This window comes from Phyllostomus discolor, chromosome 3, assembly GCF_004126475.2.
Source record: "Phyllostomus discolor isolate MPI-MPIP mPhyDis1 chromosome 3, mPhyDis1.pri.v3, whole genome shotgun sequence".
In the NCBI taxonomy this organism is placed as follows: Eukaryota; Metazoa; Chordata; class Mammalia; order Chiroptera; family Phyllostomidae; genus Phyllostomus; species Phyllostomus discolor.
This window is the reverse complement of record NC_040905.2, coordinates 197,409,725-197,422,700: the sequence shown is the minus strand read 5'-3', so window position 1 is coordinate 197,422,700 and position 12,976 is coordinate 197,409,725. Positions and strand designations below refer to the sequence as shown.

Here is a 12,976-nt window from a genome sequence, read left to right as displayed (position 1 = left end):
TTACAAATTATATTATAAAGCACTGTCAATCCTTGTAAATAGATATACTGTCTTGTTGCTGTAGCTATAAAATAATTTTAAAGTAGAGGTTGTGGTCATTTCTGTGCTCAGTAGATCATCTTGGGCACCCTCAGAGGTATGTGCTCTCCACCCTGAAGGCTATACTTTGAACCAGTTAATGGATACAGTGGCCTCGAGCACAGGGGCTACTGGGAAGTGGGTGTGAATGCACCAGTGTGCAGCGTGCAGTCAGCGCCAGGCCAGAGTTACAGGAAGCTGAATTTAGAACAGAGCTGCTGTTTTCCTTCCCTCCCCTCCCCAAATCTCTCCTGAAAGTCTATCTACTGAATTTCTTCCAGGCTTTTGAGAAAGAATTATCATCTGAAATGCCTTACTTATTCTCTTAATCTGTACTTTAGGTTTTCATCTGTAAAATGAGAATAATTATGCACAGTGGGGAAGCTTAAGTGAAGTGAAGTAATACATGTGAAACCACTCTGTCCAATCCAAACATACAGGGAATTATTTTTACTGTTGTTATTATGTATGACCCGCACATGTTTCTAGGCCAGAAAATGCTCTCATTTTCTAGAAGAAATGGTTTCAAATAGATACGGCAGGGGGACTAGATGGATGTGATACAAGAGCCACAGACATAGGGTTAACCAAAGGTAATGAACCTTGATTACAGTGGTTTTTGTGACTTTCCTGTCTTTTTAGAATCCCGATACAGTCAAGGCCAAGCTGATCTCTCGGATGGCTAAAATGGGCCAGGCCATGCTGCCCATCCTCCCACCACAGCTGGAGCCCAGTGATTCCGAAATGGAAGTATGTTCCCCTGCCTGTGTTACGATGACAAGTGCAGAAGTTGCTATCTTCTGTTCCTCTCGTTGAAATTATTACTTTTCTGCCTCTAACCCAGAATCATTATTTAAGGGGTTTATATTCAAACTGATGCAGGTTGGTATTGACACATGTGTAGCAATTCTCCTGAGAAATGGAAGCAATTTCTTACATCTACCACAAGAACTGGGCAGTTTTAAGTAGGCAATTTAGCCTTCTACTAGTAACTCTGTTGCCAGTAAAGATCACTCTTGAGGCAGTGTGACACTCAGATCATAAAAGACTTGTATTCGTTAATTGAATGTTTAAGTCTTCTTGGAAAGTGTTGGTCTTCCCACTGACTTTACATGTTACTAAAGATCACACTGTTGTGTCTTCAGTCATTGTATGTGGTGTGGGTTTTTTTGAAGTTCAAGAATTTCATTGCAACCAGGTCAGTTTTTTCCGTTATGCTTAGAAACTTTCAGATATAAACATCATATGTGTTTTTAAGAAATATTTATTATTTCATATTTAGATCTAAATTTTAATCCATCTTAAAATTGTTGTATAATATGAAGTAACAATTCTAACATAATTCTTTTCTGGTTAGTTAATATCTTGTTCAATGAAACCACCCTTTTCAATCAAAATGCTTAATAGGGATTGAGTTTTTGGATTCTTTCACTTTGATGTAAAATATATAGCAAAGGTTGTACTCCTAAGAAGCATTTTTTCAAAATACCTTTATTTTTCACAATTTTGTTTTATCTCTTTTTGGAAAAGCTCTTAAGTAGATGTAACATTTAAAGCAAGGTGAGATTTCTATGGCCTTTTGTCATAGGATTGATTTTTATCTGATCTCCGGAAATAACATTTGGATAAGATCATATTCTTTTTTTTTAATATTTATTTTAATCATTGTTCAAGGTCAGTTTTCTCCCTTTTACTCCCATAAGATCATATTCTTTATTAAAAATTTTAAGTGCTACTTATTCTTTGTAGGACAATTTAAATTATTGAAAGAAGAAATATATTTGATAAACAGGGCATTCTTTTATCTATATATTGCTCTGTGACCTGATTTTTAGACTCGATGTCATATCATGAACATTTTTGTCAGGAACATAAATAAGGTAAATAAATAAAGCATAGCATTATTACCTTTAAAGGCAACCCAGCGCTCTGTGATACTGATTTATCATAATTCCATTCACTGTGCTGTTAAACACTTAGGTTAGTTTAGAGCTGTGGCGATGTAGAGTGGGGTGCTTCTCCAGAAGTGTGTAAGACACGTCTGAGCGTGTCAGGGGCGAGAGGAGGCGTCGCAGTGAGAGTGAAAGGGTGTCTGAGCCTCGGCCCCTGAGCTGCAGCACAGCCGGTCACGGGTGCTGTGTGCTGTGCCTCGGGTTTTCCTTTCCCTCCCGTGCGGAAGGGGGACGTTTGTAAGGTGGCTTTCTTTAGAGTTACAGTAGGGAGCAACATTGCTTTGATTTTATGAGAAGAAAGACGGGGGAACACTAAAAATATATTATCCCAAAACATTATGGAAATGAAGTGCATGAATCCTACTCTGTCTGATTTTCATCAAGTACTTTGAAATGTATGGAGATTATTTGGCAGAAATGAAGAGCCTGGATTATCTCCTGGGTTTCCTTGCAAGGGACCCCACTTCTGTGGGGACAGACGAGGTCAGTCAGACTTACGGTCACTGCTGTTTGGGTAAATGATACATTCTGGAGAGCAGTCACTTTAGCTGCTTCAAATAATAAAACCTGAACAACTTGGAATATTTGAAGATGTTATATTTAATCGAGATGATTTACAAGGAGAAGGGATCTTACAGTATTACATAATACTGGAAGGAGAGTGCTTCCTCCCAGCAGCCTGCGCCCTGAGTTCTTGCCGTCCTGCTTGCTTTCCCTTCCTCCTCTTTGCCTCGGAACCCTGTGTTGTAAGCAGGTTTTGGGTGGACAGTCAGCTTTAGTGTTCAGTTAGGGGCTCACCCATAATAACCGAAAGGCTGGTGCCTGTTTCAGGAAGTGAACGCTCTGCGAGGAACTGGGCAGCCCGTGCTGAATCCACCCATCCAGCCCTCTCTTCAGCCAGCCCAGCCTCTGCTACCACAGATGACCACACATGGTAAGGAAGCCCGCCAAGGCTCTGTGGCCTTGAATTGTGTCAGCACCAGAGTTACCATCACTATTCCTTAAATTGTTAGGCTGTATCATTTTAGTACTGAGAATTGGTCTAGGGTGTAAAACTCGTCAGTTTGTCCCTGGATAAGACATTTTCAGACCTGGAGATGTCTTTGGTCTGCCTGCTGTGTTGCATTACCAGTTTTGCAGATCTGTGTTCTGCTAATGAGATATCTCCCTTTATGTAATTCTGCACTTCCTGTCACCTGATGGGATTGTCCTTCTGGGTCACATGTACCCGAGAACACCCACTTTTGTTCTTCTGGCCCACTGCTGAGACTCTGATAGAGTTGGCTTTAGGAGATTAGGTGAGGATTGTGGTGAAGTCTGAAGCCCGATAGTATGTAAGGTGCTACTCTGGACTCATGCAAGTAAGGATGGCTAACGGTGAAAACTTCTTGCTTTATCTTAGCACCTCAGCCATCTGTTACTGGGCTCCAAGCACCCTCTGCTGCCTTAATGCAAGTTGCATCTCTCGATTCCCACTCAGCTGTGTCTGGAAATTCCCAGCCCTTTCAGGTAACAACACTTTAAAACCATATCATTTATAAGGTATAATTTATTATAGTTCTAGTTATTCTCTTTTCTTCTTCCTCCACAATTTGTATAGTAGCAGCTCTCTACAGCCAAGGATTATAGTTTTTCCCCTTCCTGAACTACCACTTTTTTATCCTTAAACCAGTCAAAGGATTATGTGCCTTATGGGTTGTTCTAAAGATTAAATGCAAGAACAAACAAAGCACGTGGTACAAAACCTGGCACACAGTCAAGGCCCACGCCACATTTGTTTCCTTTCTTTTTCATGCATATCTAGTTGAGGGGTATAAGTTTACATCTCCTTTGTTCTTGTCTTTCAAACAGCTGAGAGGCGAAGATTCTGCACTTCACTCAGCACAGTAGTTGTAGGGTAAGGGTGGAGGCTTCATAGAAAATACAGCTGGGCTCTGGTGTCTAGCCTCCAAAAGTGATCCCCTAAAGTAGGTTTTTTCATTTTTAAAAAATATGTTTTTATTTATTTTTAGAGGGGGGGAAGGGAGGGAGAAAGAGAGGGAGAGAAACATTGATGTGTAAGAGATACATAGATCAGTTGCCTCTCACACGTCCCCAACTGGGGACCTGGCCCACAACCCAGGAATGTGTGCTGATTGGGAATCGAACTGGCGACCTTTTGGTTCACAGCCAGCACTTAGTTTTTTCAGTTTTTACAGAAGGCAGTGGCAGCAGCCTGTCTACCTCTGCTGGCTGTTTGTCTGGATTGTGGACATTTTCTTCTGTCTCTGTGCATTTGATGCATAAGACATACTCCCAGTCGTAACACGGCCTCACTTTCTTAGTGATTCTTAATGGAAGAATAGGAGTGATGGTGGGCAGGCTCTATTCCATTAGGTTGGGGTGTGTCAGTGTTGAAAAAAGTCCCACTTGCCCTCTCTTCACTCCTTGATGGAGAATTACCATCCTGTAGACTAAGATTTTTTAAATGTGTTATTAATGGGTAGTTATATCTGTCTCTGGAAATGAGCTGCATAGCTGCATTTTTTTTACTTCAAGGAGGAATAACCATCATCATTAAAGGGACAGCTGCTGTTTGTCGAGCATTTACTATCTGCCAGGCACTTAACTTACCAGCTGCTAGGAACTTGACATATGTTTCACTTCATTTAGTTCACACAACAACCCTAAAAAGTGATGTCACTGTTTTCATTTTATAGTCGAGGTGAATGAGGCTCAGAGGGAAAGGAGAGCTCTTGGTTACATAGATGAGCATTAGAAACTAGCCAGGAAGAGGCCTCCTTTGGAACCTGGCGGTGGATTTGGTTTGGCATCTCAGTGCACACCTCTTCTTTTACCTCATGGAAGGTCAGCGGAGTTGTCTTAGTGTTAACACTTCTTAGACCATGCGTAGGCCCTATGGCTGGGGAATGAATTCCTACTTAATTAAATTGTGTCTCCGGAGGACTGGGGACTGACCGGAGATACCCTACCTCCACTTTCTGGGCAGGGCTGCAGTGACGGGTTACAAAGCTAACATTCCTGCTGTGGTTCTTACTTGATACCAAACCTTCATCTCATCCACCTGCAGCTTCAATGAGTTTGAGTCTCCTTCTGGCTCGTCTACTTTACTTCATCAAAGATAAATTAAGCAAAAAAGAAAGACACAAATGTTTTATGAACTGACTGTAACTTGGCGTTTTCTCAGCCCTATGCAGGTGTGTCAGCCTACGCTTACCCCCAGGCGCCGGCCGTCACCTCCCAGCTGCAGCCCGTGCGGCCCTTGTACCCAGCACCGCTCTCCCAGGCTCCCCATTTTCAAGGTAGGGAGTGATCCCTTCAGTTTCTCGTCTTCTGCTCTTGCTGTGCTCTCCTTCCTCCCATCCCTGTTTCGTGTTTACTCCAATTAGACCTCTGCCTTTTCTTTCTTACCTTTTTTCAAAGGTTTTATTTATTTATTGTTAGAGTGAGGGGCAGAGAGGGAGAAGGAGAGAAACATTAATGTGCAAGAGAAACATCAGATGCTTGCCTCTCGCACGCCCCCAACTGGGGAGCTGGCCCAAAACCCAAGCGTGTGCTCTGGCTGGGAATGGAACTGACAGCCTTCCTTCCAGTTGCCGGGACAACGCCCGACCCACTGAACTACAGCAGTCAGGGCTTTATCTTTTAGTGAATAGCTTTCTTGAGATGTCATTTACATGCCTTATAGTTCATTCACTTGAAGTGTATGATTTAATAAGTGTAGAGAGTTGTGCAACCATCACCACAACCCAGTTTACAACATTTCAACATCCTTCCTAAAAACCCTCATCTCACTCTCCTGGCTTTTGTTTCTTGCGTTTTCTCCCACCAGCTGTTTTTAATTTCTCTGCCAGAATGGCTCTCTGAAGGTTATAGAAAATAGTAAAACACTGGAGGAAATTGGGAGAAAGCAGAATGACTGTTTGTGGATGTTCAATATCTCAAATGAAAACTGATTTATTAAAATTTTTAAATTATGAAAAGAATATATTTTCATTAAAAAGTCAAACAACACAAAAGGGTATAGAGAGGAAAGCTCTGTCCTCTATTATTAAAATCCCCTGACCATAGGGAACTGGTATTAACAGTTACTTGGGTAACTTTTTAGATCCCTCGTATGCATGTACACACGTGGTTGTCTTGTATATAGAACAAAATAAAATGAAACGTAGACAGCTGCGATGGTGTCCTCCCTTCTTGTTCTATGGCTTTTTTTAAATTTTTAATTCTCATTCGACATGTTTGTTGATTTTAGAGAGAGGGGAATAAAGGAAGAGAAACATTGACGTGAGAGAGAAACATTGATCGGTTGTCTCTTGTACATGCCCCAGCCAAGGACCAAACCTGCAATCTAGGCATGTGCCCTTACTGGGAATTGAACCGTGATCTTTTGGTTTATGGGATGATGCTCCAACCAACTGAGCCACACTGGTCAGGGCCTACAGCTTGTCTTTTACATAATAATCACCTTTGTTATTAGGATAGTGGTAGGAAGAAGCAAGTATACGCTACAGTGGGTTTCCCAGGTGCAACCTTTGTCTGGAAGCCCTGCCCCTGCTCTGTCTAGGAAACTGTGAAATCTGTCATCTCTGTTACTATCACTCCCTCTTCTTCCTCCCAGACACGGTTGTGTATATATGTCACCAAGGAGTTAATCTTGCTTTTCTTTATGCTCCTTTTGTACCTTGTACATGGTCCTTTATTTGCACTTAAAACACTATGGTAGTGATCTGTTTACATGTGAGTCTCTTCTCACCAGACTGAACTCACCAAAGGGCAGGAGCCATGCTTTATTCATTGCTGTATCCCTGGTTCCTGGTCCAGTGCCCGGCACACAGTCAAATGAATGGAGAAGCCATCTGAGCTGCTAGTGCTATAGCAGACCACAGTGGGCATACGTGTGCCCTTGGACCAGACTGTGTCTCCAATGCATTTTGCAGGAGCATAGCTTAGCTTTGGAGCCCTTTTGCTTCTGTCCGCTTGTGGGGTCGATGCTGATATGGCTCTCCTACCACCCATGAGGAGGGCTGGCCTGGGGGCCCTTAGCCAGAAAGAATGTGTATTGTTTGGGGATTGGATTGAACTCCCTCCTTATCTCCTTTTGGGAGCAGCTTCTTGTCCTGTGATTGTGTCTTGAGCTTTTCTTCCTGCATGTACACAGTGAGGTAATGTAGTTTAGAGTCACGTGTAGGACATGTGCCTCCTTTGTCTGCAACCCCTTATAATGAACCTCAGACTGGAGGGGGTGCGGTCTCTCTCTCATACTGACCCGCCCACCCCACCCCCCCCCGTACATTCCTCTATAATGTGCGTAATAAACGGCGTGTCCACATCTGCTAGCCTTCTGGGTGGTTTTTTTCAGAATATCATGAACACTTAAGCAGCTGCCCTGTTTGGGGCTCCTGTGTTACAGTTGGCATCACGAACAGGATATTCCAGAAAATACCCATTTAGTAGACTGCATATGATAACGTGCAGGGTAGGGAGGCCAGGGGAGAATCCTGGAAACAGCAGGGGGGAATCCCGGGCTGGTGTGTGTGTGGGGCGGGGGGGCATCCCCAACACTCGAGCTGACCTGGTGAAAGACCTGTGTTGGGGGGAAGAAAGAAGTAGCCGAAGCAAAAGTACAGACAGCACTCCTAGTATTTGGAAATGTTCACTTCCTTCTTTCCTCTGCTGAGAGAGCTGTTGGCTTTTCCTCATATAGTGTCCTCTGCTCCAGTTTTGTAACTTTCTTTTTCACTCACTTCTGTTTAGGATCTGGTGACATGGCTTCATTTCTCATGACTGAAGCCCGACAGCATAACACTGAAATTCGCATGGCCGTCAGCAAAGTGGCTGATAAAATGGATCATCTCATGACTAAGGTGACTGCGTTAGGTTAGGGGCTATGTTGAAAGTGGGGACAAGCAGGGGGTACAAATAGGGAGCAACCAGGGTTGTAGGTGAACTCCTCCTTGGTTTCCTGTATTCATAGTAGTTAGTAGTTATTTCCCTAGAAGGTAGTTATTGTTTTGGAATCCATTTAGCAGAAGAAAACCCTAGCTTACATTAGAGATTGTCTCAGAAACTCATTAGCACCTTCAAGAAAGCGGCTCTGTGTTGGGTACATTATATTTCCCTATTCAAAAATTTCTGACAGAGGTCTTCCTGGAACCCCTTCACTAGGTTGAGGAGTTACAGAAGCACAGTGCTGGCAATTCCCTGCTCACTCCTGGCGTCTCAGTTACAATGGAAACAAAGATGATCATGAGCAACATCCAGCGAATTATTCAGGTGAGAGTGATCGGGAACAGAACACTCAGCCCGGAGGTCTTGCCCTGCCCTCTCCCAAGATGCACTGCCCTTTAAACCTCCACTCCGGAAGTGGAGAGCATGTAATAAGTGCTACACTGAGTTGGGAAATTTTGGAAAGTCTGTTATGGCTTAACTCAGTCCCAGTGACTTACCACTATGTATTCAGGAGGAAACATTTCTTTTTGACTATATTTCAGAATTTTGCTTCATTTTATAGCCATTTATGTGTTTAATCTATTGGGCATAATGGCAAGGTATAAATTGATATGTTGTTTTAAGTATTATTTCTATATGGACATAAGTTTTAGTTTTTTGTCTCAAAATATGTAACAGCGTCACTGTCCAAGTTGATTCCCGTTTATCTGGTACTTTTCTCTTAAAAACTTAAGTTGAGCATCACACATTTTGAATTCAGGAGAATGAAAGGTTGAAGCAAGAGCTCCTTGAGAAGAGCAGCCGGATAGAAGAACAGAATGACAAGATCAGTGAACTGATTGAAAGAAATCAGAGGTAATAACAGACACGGGACACTGGCTAGGACAGAAGGGTTTAATCTGTAAATGCCCAAGTTAAATAAATGTCTGTTTGGGGCAGTTTATCTTCATTTCTTCTTTCTCTGTTTCCCGCCTGTCATGTAAACTATTGCATGTTTTTAGAGAGGCATGTCAGCAGAAAGACCGCAGCTAGCCTGTGTCTGAATCCCAGCTCTGCTCTTCCTCGTTTGTTACCCGGCTTTGGGCATTTCGCTTACTCCTAACTGGCCCTAGTTTCCTTGTCTGTGAAAGTAGTGTTAATACTTAGAACACTGGTATCAACTTTTCTCTCTTCTGTGTAGGCTGACCCTATTTAATCAACCAGAACTTCACTGATTTCCTTGTGAAACCCAAGTGTTTGTAATTTTTCTACATCCTTTTGAAGATTTGGGGGACAGGAATCAGGGTTTACATATCATAGCATATAGTATTTCACTTTGAAAAATCATTCTTCATGTTTCTCTTCTCCAGTGTCTCTTGTCTCTCACGTGGAAGGGGGGCAGGGAGTGACTTCCTTTTCTTCCCCCCTTGCAGCCTTCTTACTCCAGTCTCTTGCCTTCTCATCCCCTCCCACCACACACCCTTCCAATTTCTCTCTTCTTCCCTATGCTAGTTCAAAGCAGCTCACCTCCGGCCCAGGTTCCCGCCTCCAAACTGGGTTACTCCAGCTCTAAGGGAGACAAAATGCCTTCAGATTGTTTCCATGAAGGTATAGAGCAATGTTGTGAGGACTGAATGCACGTTGGGTTACACCTGGAGTGCGTTTGGTGCTTGACAGATGTTTTCTTTTTCCCTATTTACTCATAGGTATGTGGAGCAGAGTAACCTGATGATGGAGAAGAGGAACAACTCACTTCAAACAGCCACCGAAAACACACAGGCAAGAGTATTGCATGCTGAGCAAGAGAAGGTAAAGTAACTGGGCGAGAAAAGCCCAGGATGTGTAGAGCTGAGGAGTGGTCCTATGTACGTACTTACATGTCTGCTTTTCAGCAGAACTGTTGCCATCTTTGGGAAGAGAACAAGAAAAGTTTGAATAGATATTAATATATCTATCATCCAGATATCTATTATGTAATATGCTTTGCAATAAATTGACTCAAATTATCACTGATCTTAATAATGTAAGGAAAGAATTATACAGTTTAGGGCGTGAGGGTGATCTGGCTATGACATCTGTCACCCCACTGATCTCCAGGGTTGACTCAGCTGACCTGCCTGGCTAGGCGGGTGTCCCCTTCCTCCCTCACCGATCCATGTGCATCCCTCCCGAAGCTGGGCGCCCCAAGAGGACGACCTTCCCTGAAAGACCTTCCCCACTAGAGGAGAGGACTGGCCTTCGGTCAAAGATACCCGAGGGGCTGCGCTCCCCTGCTGGAGCCTCCAAACAGGCTCTCAGGGTCCATTTGTGAGAGCACATAGAGGAGTCAAGCTTGCAGGACTTCAGACGCATCCAAATGAGGCGCTGCACATGGCAATCTGCCTTTCTTTACACAGTATAATTAAAATTCTTGTTTTTTTAAAAAGAGTTATACAGCGTATTACAAGCTAAATTTATTCTGTTGACAAAAATAATAGAAAATTCTTGTTACGCCCTGTAACAAATGTTTTTAGTGAAATTTAGGATTTAGTTTGCTCCTCTATCCGTGTCTCCCAGAGCATTTTACAACACTGCTGTTTGACGGCAGGCAGTTCAGAATTAGGAATTAGGAGCTGTGGAGTAGCAGTAAGGAAGGTCGGCTGTGCTGTGGGTTGGGATCCACTGATCCCAGTGGGCTGTGGGTTGGGATCCACTGATTCTGAAGCCCTTCCCCTGTCCTGGCTCCAGTGCCACCGTTTGTCTGGAACAGATGCCTTCCTGTTTGGGCTGCCACTCCTCAGCCGGGAGATCTCAGCCCTTCTGCTATTTTCTCAGAGGTTTAAGAAATAGTTTATATTTTATATTTGAATTTTTTAAAAAACATGAAAAATTGAATGGCATTCATTTTATAACTTGTGGAGTTTACTCACTTTTTCATATTCTGATAACGATAATGATTTCTTACCGTATTTTGCCATGTATAATGCATAAAATTTTTTGGCCAAATTTTTTGGGGAAAAATAAGGATGTGCATTATACATGGGCAGTACTAATTCCATATCTATATAAATGTTTTAAATTTTTATTTATGCTTGTGCATTAAAAGTATAACTCTAGAAAGCAGTAACACTATTCATAAGCAAAGTAATACCCTGGAATACAATACTCGGTTTTGTTTCTAAATATAAATAAATAAATAATTGAATTGAAAAATTGAAACAAAAGATTTTTTTCCCTGAAAGTTTGGGCCAAAAACATGGGTGCGCATTATACACGGGAGAGCATTATACCTGGCAAAATACAGTGTGTCTCATGCTTTTTTTCTTTGTGTTCTCTTAGGCATAGTCTCCAGGTAAATAATATCTTTGAACCCATGTCCTCAGATCAGCAGTGCCTTGCACTGCACAGCCCTGTCCACTCCTTATTCTTTCCCATTGCTACTTTTTACCATGCCTGGGTTCTGTGTCTGACTCCTAATGCCTAGGTCAGTTCAGCAGCCTATGACGTTGGTGACATTAAACAGTACTGGAGTCACCTCTCTACTCCCCACTCTTTACTGTTCCCCCTTCTTCTGCTTTTATTTTCTCCCCTTCCCTTCCCTTCCCTTCCCTTCCCTTCCCTTCCCTTCCCTTCCCTTCCCTTCTTTCTCTTCTTCCTTCTTCTCCTGCTCCTCTTCTTCCTCCTTTTCCTCCTCTTCCTTCCTCCTTCTCCTCACCCAAGGATATTTTTTATATCCTAATAGGCCTTTCTGTGTATGGTTCTGAGATAAAAAGCTTTTGTGTGACCTTCAGCTCTGTGTGTCCTTTGGTGAGAGAGTGCTCACCTGTCCCACGGCCTCTCCTCCAGTGGCCGTGGCTGCTGCAGGCCTTGTGCAGGTGGTTCTCAGTCTGGTGTTAGGGAGCTCGCAAGCCACAGAGAGACACAGAGCTCTCTGAGCATTGTTTAGGTAAATAAATAAATTTAAAACTGCCATAAGGAAGACAAGCGATAATAAGAAAGTAGACAGCTGTAAACATGCATGTAAAGTACAATGGTATAAGAGCAGTAATGGCAGTGGCAATATAATATAGTACAGGAGAGACAGTTCAACCCCATAAATACGTTGCTGCCCAAAAATGAAGCCCAGTCACCAGAAGAGCAGCCCCTTACTGCCTTTCCTGTTGCCTGCCTGCTCCCGATTTTTATAGGAATCAGTTCAGGTGAAAATTAGTGTGGTGTTTGTCATTTGTTTACCATTCCTTTTTACTGGCATTCTTTTAATCATCATTTTCCTTATTGCCGTTATTACATAACATATAATTAGAGGGTTTTCCAGGGTAGTTATTTTGGTTTCATCAGATGTTACTTGAGAGTGTTTCCTAAGGACAGATATCTGCAAGGGAATTCCTGAGTCAGAGACTTTGTACATTTTGGAGGCTTGACTTTGGTTCAATGCAGGTTGAAGGTGGGCTTGGCTCTCTTCCTACAGTTCAGTCAGCCTAGAGTGTGTGAGGCTGGGTCGTCAGTTAGAGACAAAGAACTCCTGTGTTTAAAGTGATCCCGTGCCTCGTTACTGTTCAGGCCAAGGTGACAGAGGAGTTGGCAGCAGCCACCGCACAGGTCTCTCACCTGCAGCTGAAGATGACCGCTCACCAAAAGAAAGAAACAGAGCTGCAGATGCAGCTGACGGAGAGCGTGAAGGAGACAGACCTCCTCAGGGGCCAGCTCACCAAACTGCAGGCCGAACTCTCGGGTACGTCCTTTGTGGAGAGGGCTGGGACTTGGACCATTTACACTTAAGGAATTAAACTCTTTCCTTCCTCTCAGCACATGTGGCTAGTGCTCATGAAGTTAGTGAAGACTGAGCCAAACGTTAAGGTGGGCCAGTATAGACCTACATGATGTTTTGATACAGAGGACAGCAAAGGAACTGACTCTTCATTTAGAGTTGAGCAGGGGCCATGGTTCCTCTTTGTTTGAGCAGGTTTGCCTTCGGTATCTTTGGGTTTACAGTTGGATTCATAGGCCTGGGCGTTTGAGTTCCTCTCACTCATGAC

At 43.1% G+C, this 12,976-nt stretch overlaps 1 protein-coding gene across 4 annotated transcripts in view; it reads left to right on the top strand.

Annotated features, from left to right (window-relative positions):
* FKBP15 (FKBP prolyl isomerase 15) overlaps positions 1–12,976 on the top strand; it is a 51,147-nt gene that overhangs the window by 23,840 nt on the left and 14,331 nt on the right. For 3 of the 4 annotated variants that reach the window (XM_036022079.1, XM_028505444.2, XM_028505426.2), the window contains exons 12-20: positions 721–828; positions 2,862–2,964; positions 3,433–3,539; positions 5,218–5,332; positions 7,788–7,897; positions 8,199–8,306; positions 8,743–8,837; positions 9,668–9,770; positions 12,501–12,672. In XM_036022079.1, the coding sequence (XP_035877972.1) occupies positions 721–828; positions 2,862–2,964; positions 3,433–3,539; positions 5,218–5,332; positions 7,788–7,897; positions 8,199–8,306; positions 8,743–8,837; positions 9,668–9,770; positions 12,501–12,672 (1,021 nt within the window). The remainder of the gene's footprint in view (positions 1–720; positions 829–2,861; positions 2,965–3,432; positions 3,540–5,217; positions 5,333–7,787; positions 7,898–8,198; positions 8,307–8,742; positions 8,838–9,667; positions 9,771–12,500; positions 12,673–12,976) is intronic. The other variant, XM_028505452.2, reaches the window with a different exon arrangement.